Source organism: Natator depressus, chromosome 7, assembly GCF_965152275.1.
Source record: "Natator depressus isolate rNatDep1 chromosome 7, rNatDep2.hap1, whole genome shotgun sequence".
In the NCBI taxonomy this organism is placed as follows: Eukaryota; Metazoa; Chordata; order Testudines; family Cheloniidae; genus Natator; species Natator depressus.
The window spans coordinates 21,053,369-21,066,393 of NC_134240.1; the positions used below are offsets into that span (position 1 = coordinate 21,053,369).

The 13,025-nt window shown below is 46.3% G+C and overlaps 1 protein-coding gene across 3 annotated transcripts in view; it reads left to right on the forward strand.

The window, feature by feature from the left end:
- SLC41A3 (solute carrier family 41 member 3) overlaps positions 1-9,396 on the forward strand; it is a 35,948-nt gene extending 26,552 nt beyond the window's left edge. For all 3 annotated transcript variants that reach the window (XM_074957630.1, XM_074957632.1, XM_074957631.1), the window contains 4 exons: positions 84-163; positions 3,118-3,252; positions 4,257-4,405; positions 6,088-9,396. In XM_074957630.1, the coding sequence (XP_074813731.1) occupies positions 84-163; positions 3,118-3,252; positions 4,257-4,405; positions 6,088-6,273 (550 nt within the window). In that variant the 3' untranslated portion in view covers positions 6,274-9,396. The remainder of the gene's footprint in view (positions 1-83; positions 164-3,117; positions 3,253-4,256; positions 4,406-6,087) is intronic.
- Positions 9,397-13,025: the final 3,629 nt, after the last annotated feature.

Below are 13,025 nucleotides of genomic sequence, written 5' to 3' on the forward strand. Positions count from 1 at the left end.
GTCTCAGTCTCTGTATTCTGCGCCTGGTAACAGATGATAATAATAATAAGTAATAAGCTTTTATTTTGTGTCATTTTTAACAGCATTGGTGGGCTGATCTTGGACAAAACTGTAACTGACCCAAACTTCGAAGGCATGGCAGTTTTTACACCTGTGATTAACGGTAGGTTGAGGGGGGTTATGTTTTTGTCCTTTCACCTCCAGAGGGCTGGGTTCACTTGCCAGCTTATGTTACCAAAGAAAATGAGACTGGTGGTCTCGTCTGGTTTTTGCTTTATCCACATCACACATTGCAGAACAGTTGGCACTTTCAGGTTACGTCTGCCGTGCAGTCAGAGGTGTGATTACAGCTTGTATAGATATACCCAGACTAGCTGTAATCTAGCTAGTGTGGCTAAAAATAGCAGTGAAGACGCAGTGGCATGGGCTGTACGAGCCCAGAACCCTAGGTATGTGCTCATGCTCCTAGCTTGCTCTGGGGTCTCTGCCAATCACTGCTATTTTGAGCCATGCTAGCTAGGTGAAAACTCGTGTGAGTACGCCAAACTGAGCTGCAGTTGTACCTCTGATTGCAGTGTAGACATACCCTCAGATCGGGAGAGGCTCTGGAGTGGAATAGCAGGGGGTGCTGCAGGTCAGGACTGAGCAGAGCTGTGTGGAGGAAGCCTGCATAACCCCAGCCGACTACATCTGCTGTTAGCCTGTCTACACCACAATTAGACACCTGCGACTGACGATGCCAGCTGACTTGGGCTCTTGGAGCTCGACTAAGGGGCTCTTTAATTGCAGTGTAGACATTTGGGCTCAGGTTGGAGTCCAGGTTCTGGGTCCCTGTGAGGTGGAAGGGTCCCAAGGCTTGAGCTGCAGCCTTAGTCCAAATGTCTACACTGCAATTAAACAGCCCTTTAGCCTGAGCACCACGAGCACAGGGGCAGCTGTGGGTGTTTAATTGCACTGTGGACATACCCTGAGTTTCATGAGCATTCAATCACTGCAAAATATCACAATAAAACCCCTTTCCTTCCAATCCCAAATCAACAGTCTGAGCTGTGCAATCAGTTCAAGCTTCTGATACATGTTGATGATCAAGATTAGCCAACTGTGGAAACAACCTGGGCTTTTGGATTGATTTTTTTTCTGATATAATGTTTAATGCAAGTTAGGCTTATTCTAGAGGAAACCAACATTCATTAAGAAATTACAGCATTGTTCCATATGCAAAGCATTTTGTCGTCTAGCAGCTCTTTAAATTGCAGCGATTCTAATACCCACAAGATGTCTTGCTAAACCTGTCTGCCTGCAATGTAAGCCCACGGTTCGAATTTAGGCTCAAGCCTAACCCTGCTTCTGACTACACACAAATCGCACTGACCCAGATCCCACGACCTCATGGGGGTGGAGGGTCCAAGCCTGAGTCAAGCTGGGACCCAGGGTTCAAACCATGTTGCTTTGCAGTGCAGATGCTGCCCCACTGGACTTGTGCTCTGGGAGTCCACCAAAAGTATTCCACAGTCCCATGGGCCAACTTTCTTTGTACTTTGGACAATCAAGTTTGGTGGACAATCAGCTTTTCCCACGCTACACAAAGAGCTAGAGTGGCCATCTTTTGGCAGATCACTCTCCCGTCAACTCCGGTACTCCACCGGAACGAGAAGAGTAAGGGGAGTCGACGGGAGAGCGTCTCCAGTCGACATCGCATAGTGTGGACCCCTTGGTAAGTAGATCTAAGCTACGTCGACTTGAGTTACACTACTAACGTAACTCAAATTGTGTAGGTTAGATCAACTTTCCCACGTAGTGTAGACAAGGCCTGGGATATGGGTGGTTGGACTCGAGGCTGCATAATGCAGGGTAGATTTTAGAGCTCCAGGCTGGGACCCAGGGTTCAGCAATTCCTAACCTGGGGTTACAAATGAGTGTAGACGTTCAAGCCCTAGATTAACAAACCCAAGGTCTGCTAACTCAGGTTCTATTAACTCTGATCTTACTTTGCAGTGTAGACACACCCTTTATGACAAACCTTTTCCAGTGCTATCAGCCAAAAAGCTACATTAGGAAATCAAATCAAAGCTATTCCATTGATCAGAGCTCATAAAAGTTCTCACAGATTGCTAGATATCAGAGAGAAAATTTATTGGCCCAAAATCATCTGCAGAATTAAGCATGCCCCTGTTTTGGTGCAACTCCCTGTTTGCATGGGCAAAGATGCCCAGGAGCAGTTTGAGGGTTCCCTTTCAGGGAGTCAGTTTGCAAATATCACCCTTTAGGTCATATTATTTTTGGATCAGGTCCTGAAGACTTTACTCGGTTTTCACTCAGGCAGATTTCACCTTCAGTGAGAGAGAGAGAGAGAGTGCCTGAGAAAAGAAACAAGTAAAAGCTGCAGGATTTAGCTCATTATTATTTTATCCAATGCATCCCATTCCCTCCACCACACACAGGTACATACAGACCCATAGGCAATGCAGGATTACTCCCCAGAATATAGTCAGTGGTCTAATGGAGAATGTAGCAGCTATTTCATGTTTGCCAGAATTAAACAATTGGGAAGGTGCTAATTGCCTTTTAATTAACCAAAATGGTTAGGGCTGATTCATTCTCATCTGATTCTTTCTCATTTAGTAAGTGTCAGGTGCTTCCAAATGAACAGGATGATCACGGTCTGTTTCACTTGTGATTTAAATAATAAAGTCTCTCTAGCTGAGTCCCTCTGAGAAGCAGAACTGAGAGCAGCAGCTGCCTTTGCACCGGCTGTTTGCACCAGGTGTTTCCCAGAGATCAGTTCATGCCGGCTGGAGATCATGCAACATTTGACTTGTCATAGCAAGCAGAAGGTCCAGGGGAGAATGTTTTATATAAAACCACCAAAAAGAGACATTCATCCGAACGTTCCTCTTGCTGTGATTTTTGTGACTGTTCCTAGCATGTGAATAAAACAGCACCACAGTGACACGTGGGTTTGGGTTGATCTCTCCTTAACCACCATGCCCACTGTGCATCTGAGCAGATACAGGTTGGCCAACCTTCTACTAAGTCCCTAGAGACCAATGCATTGTATGTGCTACTTGCTGCCACTAGGAGAGAGGCTTATGGGATTGTTGCATTTTGCACTTGCAGGTGTTGGTGGGAATCTGGTAGCCATCCAAGCCAGCCGCATCTCCACATTCCTGCACTTCTGGAGCATGCCTGGAGTCCTGCCCTACAAGATGAGGCAGAACTGGCCCAATCCATGCACTACGTTCTTCACGTCAGGTAGACAATGAACCCCAGGTGTGCACATCGCGAAACCCATCATCCCAACGAGAGCGCCCTTTGTCACCCTGGCTGGCTAAGGACCGCATGGGTTGCGGAGATTGCACTCCTCTTCCTTCCTGAGAGAGGGAACCTCCAGGGCAGGGTTGAGGTACCTTGGCAAAGGGCAGGTTGGGGGAAGCTTGTTCCTACTGGCTGTGCTGTGCTTGCTCCGTGGATGGACAGGGAACACTGGCCTCCAGAGTATCTGTCGCTGGCAACAAATCATTTGAAAAGAAACTTCAAATTCACGCTCAGGGCGAGTCGCCCATTGTAACTGGGGCCGTCCTAGATGCCCCAGTGCATGAATTAGAAGCGGACTGAAGCACGTAGTGGGGCCGATTCTGATCTCGCTCATGCTGGGAAAATCAGGAGCAGCTCTGATCAAGGCAATGGAGTTACACTGACACAAGCAAAATCCGAATCTGGTCTGTTACTTTTAGATGACTGGCTCATGTTGCTTTTCCGCTGGAAGTCTGTGTGCTGACGATAGGGCAGAGTCAGAGTTAGGAAAGTGGATCACGGTGATTCATAGCAGGAGCTGAGTGGGGACCGGACCTGCGTAGGATAGCTGAATGGAACAGCTGTGGGAAACTAAACAAGAGGATCAGGAGAGAATCAGGGAGCTGAGTATGTATGTAGAACATGGTTTTATTATGAGGTTAATGCCAGAAAAAGCTGCTGGGGGCAGTCCCAGAAATACTTTATATGGTGTGAGAAGTGGGATCCAGAGGGGTGGATGAAACAACTAGATAGTTACTCACGATCCCTAATGTTATGTTAAGGAACTGAGTATCCTTCAGAAACGAGTTGTCAACAGTCCATGTCTCTCTCCTACTCTCCTGGCAATGGTATTTAACATCCACAAATGTGTCTGTGGTCACTGAAAGATGTACAGCTTCATGCTTCTTTCCCCCTCAAGCAGTAACCGCTCTGGTTCATTTTAATACATGTGTTCTCTCCAGGGGTGAATTCCAAGTCAGCCCGCGTCCTGTTCCTGCTGGTTATCCCCGGACACCTGGTGTTCCTGTACACCATTCGCCTCCTGCAGGGCGGGCACACAGCCATCACCGTCACTTTTGTGATGTTTTATCTGACTGCTGCTTTGCTGCAGGTAATAAAAAGAGCCCAGCTGAGCTGAGGGTGAATCTGTCAGCCAGCAATGAAAATCCCAATCGCTGTCCCTTAGTCCCAGTCGCTCCACACCGCCATCCTCACCCAGTCACCATAATCCCAGGAATTATTAGTGGCAGGAGCATCCCTGTTCCAGATGCTGGGTGCATCGTACAGGCTCATGTAGTTCTCTTTGTCTCACTGCTGCAGTAATATATTTAGTGGGCAAATAGCAATGTGTAGTTTGTTTGTTCCCCCTCTCCCCCGTTATTGCTGGTCATCACAGCCAAAGGCAAGTGAGCAGATTTTGTGCTAGACTGGTAAATTTCCATGATAATTCTGCAAGGCGGATTTCACATGCCAAAGTGGAAGTCTGTGGGCTGGGGGGAACTGGACTCTGTGAGTCAGAGCCACATTCAGCAAGGAGAAAACCAAGCACTAAGAGGCCTGAGATGGCGAGAGATCCCGCATTCCAAAATAACAGCCACACATGGACCTCAGACCGCCAGTTCGATCTGTTCTGCCTTTGCCCCTTTACCCTTTCACTGTTCTGCTTTCCCCATCCACACACTCCATTATCCTACTCGCAGACATGTCGCTGTCACTTAAACTCACTGATTCTCGTGGTTCATTTGCCCTTTTAAATGAGTCATTCTACAAGTTCATTAGCTTGCAGGGTAAAAGATTGTGGTCCTCCTTTTGCTTCCCTTTACAATCAGGCTTGCAGCGTGTGTGAATTCTTTGCACGTGTAAACAATTGGCTCGGCTTTGCCATCCTCTGCCTATGATTATATGACACACAACCCCGACACCACAGTTGAAGTTGTTTTAAAAAAAAAACAAACTTGCTATTCTGCATATCCACCATGGCAAAACCACTCCCACAGTCGGAGCCAAATATGAAAATACATGCAATAAATTACAGCACCGGTAATGGAATCTCAGCAACATCACAGCTGATTTCTAGGGGACCCAGTAGTGAAGGAAACACTAGGCATGTGCTGTTTTTAGTTGCATTATAATCTATGAAGACTAGGAAATGATGCAGGGGGAGGAGAGTTGTGCTTGGTATTTTTTCTGCTTGGTTTATTCCCTTTAGAAATGCCCAGTCTTGTGGTCCCTGATATGCTGAGATGTCCCTTGGAGGACCTAGAGATATGGAGTGGGAGAACTCTCTCAATATTTAATTGAATTAAAAAGGCAGTCTTTAATCCTTAACAAAAGCTTTTCCTCCAGCTGGTTATTGGGATCTTGAGGTAAATGTGAATGAAAAACAAATAAAACCACAAAGATTTTTAAATAGTCTAGATAAAAATCACTTCTCTTTTCAGTGGCTCAGGGTTTACTTGCATGGTATCTTTGATGTGATAAAAACCTACTAGATCTCCAGTTGGTACCAGGGAGATTGCCAGGAAAAACGAGGTAGACAAGACCCGAATCGCTAACGTAAAAGAGAAGCATAAAACCTCTGCCTACAGAAGTTACCTTCTGCGGGCTGGCCCATTGTTTTTCCCTACATTTTTTAGGCCCAATCCTGCTCACGCTTACGTCTCCCATTGTCTTCATTGGCAGCAGGAACTCCATCCCTCCATCATAATGACAGTGTATTCTAGCAATAGGTACCATATCCCAGCTGCATGCCTGTCACTCGCTGACCGCTGGGTCTGTCTTCTCTCTGGACAGGTGGGAATCCTGCTCTACATGGCTGATCTAATTGTGCGACTGGTGTGGAGGAAGGCCCTGGATCCAGACAACTTCTCCATCCCCTACCTCACTGCTCTGGGCGACCTCCTGGGCACGGGATTCCTGGCACTTTGCTTCCGCTTGGTTTGGCTCGTCAACGGGACTGAGATGAAACTGGGAAACTAACCGGATATCTGCTGCAACGTTGGTCCATTGCTGCTCCACCAAGCAAGTCATTCAGTATGGTGCTTTAACGTGGTCCAACAAGGTCGTTAGAGACTACTTCTAAGACTAAGTCTTTAAACTGAACGGGTCTGCTATCCTTGACTACCCCTACTGACCACCGCAGTGCCTTACAGCTGTCTAATTTAGATCAAAAGAAGCAGCATCTGTCTGGATTTATTCAGCTTTGAAAGTGACCTAGCCATCTTAAAACAGTGTACTCTGTCTATGTGTGCATCTATAAAACCAGGGGTTAAGGAACACAGGTCATATCTTGGCAAATCTGCATTTTGATTGGCTTAAAAATGTATGAATGTAACCACCTGGTAAGTAGGAGACTAATTCACTCCCCACTGAAGTCAATGGGAGTCTTTCCATTGTCTTCAGTTAATCTTTGGATCGGATCCTAGATGAGGATGTTGCAATGTCTCTGATCAGCAGTTAGAGCCCAAGTAATATTTTCTTGCCCCTCTTCCTCCCCAGCACATCCCTGGGAGCAAGAATCAATAAAGGCCTTAAAATTCTCTCTCCATAACTTCTGTATTCAGGGTCTCAAAGAGCATGTTCCCCATTGGATTGCAACTTAAGGAACATCTGTTCAGTAGTTTTTATGGTTTATGGAAACACAAATAAAATGTAAACCATTTCGTAGTGGTGGGGGTGGGATTGCCATTATTTTGATGTTGCTAATCGCTGGTATTGGCACTGTACTAAGGAACTGTTAGATCACTAACACCTAGACCTGCACAGTATGGACCTTTCACAGCTTGGGCCTTATTTCAGCTAGGATACATAATCCAGCCACCCCTTTAAAAAAATACCATGTAGCATAGAAATGTAGGACAGGGTGGGACCTTTAGAAGCCCTCCAGTCCAGCCCCCCATGCTGAGGCAGGACTAAGTAAACCTAGACCAGTACTGGCAGGTGTTTGTCCAACCTATTCTAAAAGCCTCCAGTAGGTCACACTGTTGATGCTTGTTGATTTCTGTAGAAGTCTTTGGTTGGTGGTGTTCCCCAGCCCTAAGAGAGGAAGCGGGGAACAGTGGTTGAGGGCACTAGCTTGCGAGACTAAAAACCACAGTTCAGTTCCTTACTCCGCTACAGCCTTCCTCTGTGACCTTAGGCAAATATGTGGAGCCAGATTTTTAAAGAGATGTAGACACCCAAAGATGTAGGTAGTCAGCCAAGGGGATTTTCAGAAGTGCCTAAGTGCTTTGTGAGACATGTAATCGATGCAGCAGCTGGAGAGATTGCAAACTGAGTTTCAGTAGGGTTTGATTCAGTCTTTAAGCCAAACTTGTGATCTGGCTTTTGAGCACGCTAAAGTTTTAGACTGAGATTTTTCAAAGGAGCTTATGAGAATTAGGCAACCAGCTCCATTGAATATGAACAGATTTGGGTGCCTAACTCTGTTAGGCCCTGTTGCACATCCCAGCCTTAGTGCTGTCTGGATCTTCCTATGACAGACCATTATGAAGAAAGTATTTGCAATATTCAGATCCCAGTTTAGCTTGTGAACACCCCTAAAATCCTGGGCTGTTCAGCTCTGCGGTACTGCTTGAGGCCCTGTTCTGTTTGAAAACATAGCTCCGGTGACCCCTTTTTCGTTCACAACGGTAAGTGCTGCAGCCCTGGCTGAACGGAACGTTAGCTTCCCGGATGGCTGCATTTCAGCATTCACATCCCATTGTCCTCTAATCATGGCCCTTTATGCGTTACTAACCATCTGCTGCCTGTGTGAAGTCAGCACAATTCAGTTTCAACCATGAGCGGACGTGTGGTAATTGCAGCAGCGTAGACAGGAAGACGGGTTACTTGCTTTCAAACTGAAACATCGTTATCATGAGCAATTACAGATGTGTAGGGAAGGGGGTGCCGTGCAGTCTAGGAGTTTGCAGATCTCAAGCCTGTAACCAATTTTTTAAGAAGTGACTGTGATGCTGGCTTGAGAGCCTCTACAGAACAAAGTCCTCCTACCACAGACCAGGTACAGCATGGGCAGCAGCAGGGCAAACTTCCTGTGCAGATCTTCTAAGGACTCCCTTGTCTTTGCTATCTTCCCTGCTAGGGTGGGGATCTGAGCGACTTAGGCAAGCCTCTTCCTAGTGTGTTAGCACAGTCCAGCAGGGACAAAAAGGAGCCTACAGGTGGTATCCTCATGATAAATCTTTCCCTGTTTTAAGAGGAGCACTAAATAGGTGGTTGCTCCCATCATCTGCCCCTACAGCAGTTTTCCCTACAGATAGTCACCTGGGGAAATTCACGCTGGTGCAAAGGGCCAGCACAAGCCCAATGCACCCATGTTGAGGACTTATTTGGTGCTGGCCTTCTGCATGGGGTTGAATTTTACCCCTAGTGACTGGGCCAGTCACTTTCCTGATTTATGATTCCCAGTAACTGATACATGGTCGCTCTTAGAACTTAAAGCAACAATTCACACTTCTAATTTTTTTCTAATAAACAGTATTTCTTAATGACCAGCTTTTTCTGGTTGTAAATATTGACAGTGTCCTTGGGCTGGAACATGTAATCAGTCCCAGCTGTGTCCTATTTAAACAGGCATGATTGTCAAGCAAATGCTATACCTTTTGACTGATGTGTTTTTGTGCAGGAGGGTTTGACAATCCCAGATGCGTCTCTGTGGCTGAGGCCAATATGCCTGGGGCATAAATAGCACTGACAGGGGCTGTTCGCTAAGGTCCGAGGTCTGGCCGTACTGAAACTTTTGCTGTATGGCCAAGCAGCAAAAGAATTCTGTTGCTGTATTGGTGTTTCTTTTCTATCCTCCAGAGCTATGATATAACACAGTGGTTCTCACACTCTTGATCAGGACCCCAAAGTGGGTTGTGACCCCATTTTAATGGAGTCGCCAGGGCCAGCATTAGATTCACTGGGGCCCAGGGCTGAAGCCGAAACCCAAAGGCTTCAGCCCGGGGCAGCAGGGCTCTGGTTCTGACTCTGCTGCTCCACACCCCCACCTGGGGTCATTTAGTAATTTTTATTGTCAGAAGGGGATTGCCGTGCGATGAAATTTGAGAATCGCTGAGAACAGGAGAAAATGGTTTCTGTACAAGGGGCTTTTTAAAGTGCGTATTAAAGAGACATTTATTTGTCTTCTCAACCTGTTTTCTCTGTGTGCGTGTGTATATATATTTCAGACCTTATTTCAAAAGAGCTTATATAACAAGAAAAGAAAAGGAGTACTTTTGGCACCTTAGAGACTAACAAATTTATTCGAGCATAAGCTTTCGTGAGCTACAGCTCACTTCATCGGATGCATACAGTAGAAAATATAGTGGGGAGATTTTATATACACAGAGAACATGAAACAATGGGTGTTATATGGTAACACGAAAGCTTATGCTCTAATAAATTTGTTAGTCTCTAAGGTGCCACAAGTACTCCTTTTCTTTTTACGGATACAGACTAACATGGCTGCTACTCTGAAACCTGTAACAAGATTTAGTTTTAGTGCTAAGGCAGCAGGTAAGTAGGCTGATGTGCACGTGACCAAATTTGAAAATGGGCCTCAACGTGGGGAAAATACAAGCAAGTCCCTTTGTGATATAGACCTGATCTCGGTGCTAAACTGTTAATTCATTTCTGGGATTTATCGATGCCAGAGGTCCTGATTTTCTGTGTCTTGCTCTTTGTGTTGTCATTCATATCTGTGCAAAGAGGATTTTCTACCATTCTGTGGTGGTAGCGGTTTTTTTGCATTTGCTTTGCAAAGATATTATAACACAAAGTTGAGGGCAGTGGGGAAACAAGCCCCAAAAAGGCAGACCTGCAACTGTTCCAGGCATAAAAATCCTCTTGGCTTAAGTGGAAGTTCTTTGCCTGGAGCACTGGCACGTCTGGGTCCCAGAACTATACATAACTCGGTGAAAAGCCACGTGAGCCTGCATTTAGATGGATCTAGTATCCAATTTTAAAAGGAGGAAGGGGCGGAGTCCACTTTTCTCTCCATTTTTAAACCTTTCTTGTGAGAACAGTGAAAAACACAGATTGCCTTGGGCAGGGATAGAATGAGCTTTTTTCAGTAATGTGAAAGGCACTTGTCTCTCAGGTAGCAAATGCCCAGTTCACTTTAGAGTCATTCTTGCCATGACACCAGCATGTTGTAAACCGACCAAAACCCAGCACTAAGATCAACAGTTCACACCGTCAGCCATTACTAATATAACCCTTCTGCCTGTCAGAGTTGGCAGCAACAAGGGCCGGGTTCAGTATCTAGGGGATCCATTCCAATAACACAATGCAAACCGGCTCGAGCCCCCACCCAATGACCTAGGACAAATAAATACCACCCCTGCTGGGCGCCTCCAAGAGGCAATACTTCCCCTCTCGCAAGCACAGAGTCTGAGTGTAGCAAAAAGCCTTTTAATAACAGAGAGAAACAATGTGGCATTATGTTGGCGAAACACCACCAACAGGATTCATAACACAACCCATGAGCAAAAAAACCCACCCCAAGCAAAGGCATGCCCTTTCCCTTTGGTTCTTGAGTCCAGCAACCCCAAATCACCCAAAGTCCCAAAAGTCCAGTGACCCAAAAGTCTCTGTCCCTGGTCAGGGCAGCCCCAGAGTTCGAAAATTTATCTGCAGAGCTTTACCTCCCAACCTGGGTGGAGATGGGGGCGGGGGTAAGAGGCACCTTACATGATCTGAAGCTGAGTGCCCCACAGCTCCATAGGCCTTCGCTCCGCTCCGCTCCGCCAGTCGTCCCATGAACTGCTTTGCTCAGCTCCGCTCCGCAGCCCACCAGCAGCAGCTCCCGCCGTCCCACAAACTGCTCCACGTCCCACCAGCAGCTCCCACCATCCTATGAACTGCTCCACCAGCTTGTCCAAAAGGCACTCCAGCCGTCCCACAAACTGCTCCACAATATATCTTTGGGCTCCCCCACCCCACTACTTAACACAACGCTCAGTGATTTCAGCTCTTAGTCAATACAGCTCTTCGGTGAATTCATTTTGTAGTAGAAGAGCCTCAGTGCTGCTGCACTTAGACTAAAGTGAGCTCAGCAGTCTGTAACTAGACTACTAATGAAATCAAAATCAGCTCTGATATTCCACAGTGAAGAAAGAAAGAAGAGCAATTAGCATGTAAGGCTCTCACTAAGGGCCCCATACCACCAAGTATTAATACTCATCCCCAGCCTCTCTCAAGTCACAGAGTTTTGGAACCCATGACCCTTGCCTAGCGAGTGCTACTTAGTTGATGGTGAGTCCCTCCATCATAACAAAAGGCCAAGTACAGTTCCAAGCACAGTTCCGATAATCAGGATAATAACAATTTATTCTTCCTGCCCCAATAACAGAGACATTGGGGATCCCACAGCAGCCAAAGTGACCATTTGGGCAGCTATGGCCTCATTCTAGGCGGGGTGGGTGTGCCTATGCAAATGAGAGCGGCCCCTGAAGTTCTTTTTCACAACTTGCCATACCTCACCACCAGATGTCAGGGTGGAGCTCATCCTGACACTGCTTACACTAATAGTAATAAGGATAGTTAGCACGTCAAAGATACGCTCACTCAGCCTCAAAACCCCACCCCTGGAGCTAAGCATATAGTTGGCTGAGAGAAGAGAAGCTCTACATTCAACCTGAATCACATTTCTCCGTCTGGATGTAAGGTGATAGCCTTTGAGCCCCGTTTCCAAGCAATTCTAAAGTTGCAGGGAATGGGTCTGGCACCCATAGGCTGAACCCAAACAAACTCGATGAGAATCAGAAAACCCCATAGCACTTCAAGAATTGCGCCTTGGTCTCCCTCCTGAGAGCGTCTTAGCAGCTCTGGGGGTGCAGTCTCAAGCCTTCCCTACACTGTGAGGGGGCTTATTCCTTCACCCACTTACTTCCCTGATCCTTCTCGCATGAACAGAGAGTAACAATACCCGAAGTCCAAAGGTGCAAACAATTCGATGTTTATTGGGGTGAACGTCCAGCAAGCATGATTCCAGTTTCCTTCCTTAGTGTCCACCTTCCCAGCTCTGACACCACAGAGCCTTACACCTGTGTCCCTGTTCCCATTCCTGCCCTTAGCCAAACGATTCCAATTTCCCCACCCCCATTCCCTGTTCCCATTTCCCCCTTTAGCAAAACATGATGCCAATTTCCCCACCCCCATACCCACTTCCTGATTGACTGCAGACTATATAGTAAAACTGGAGTTCTGCTTAGCTATACCTTAACCAATCATTTTCCTGAAATTTAACTAACCAATCCTAACATATTGTAACATGATTATGTAACCAATTATATCCCACCGCCTTAATTAGTTTACACCCAGCAAAATTAATTACACAGCAGACAGAAGCAATCACAGAACCAGACAGAGATTATACAGACAAACAACAGCAAAGTGGGAACTATAATGACAAAACAATACAGAAGTGAGGATTTCACATCCCAGCTATTGATAAGTGCGTTCTTGCCAGACAGGCTGTTATCAAACTAAGTTTCCTTTTACATCTTCTAGGCACTTCCCTTTCTCTGGAGGCGATAGGCATTATCAGGACAGGATTGTATTCCTAAGAGCCCAATAGCACCTTATTTCAGTGTGACTAGTTTGGAATGTGAGGATGTGACCGTTGGCTTCCCAGCTTATGGCTGCCTCTGCTGCTTAGCCAAAGGCCTTAGCCTAAGAACAGGGCCTCAGACTGTCACAGTAAGAGAAGGCCCTTACACTGGCTGACAGTGATTTTGATTCTC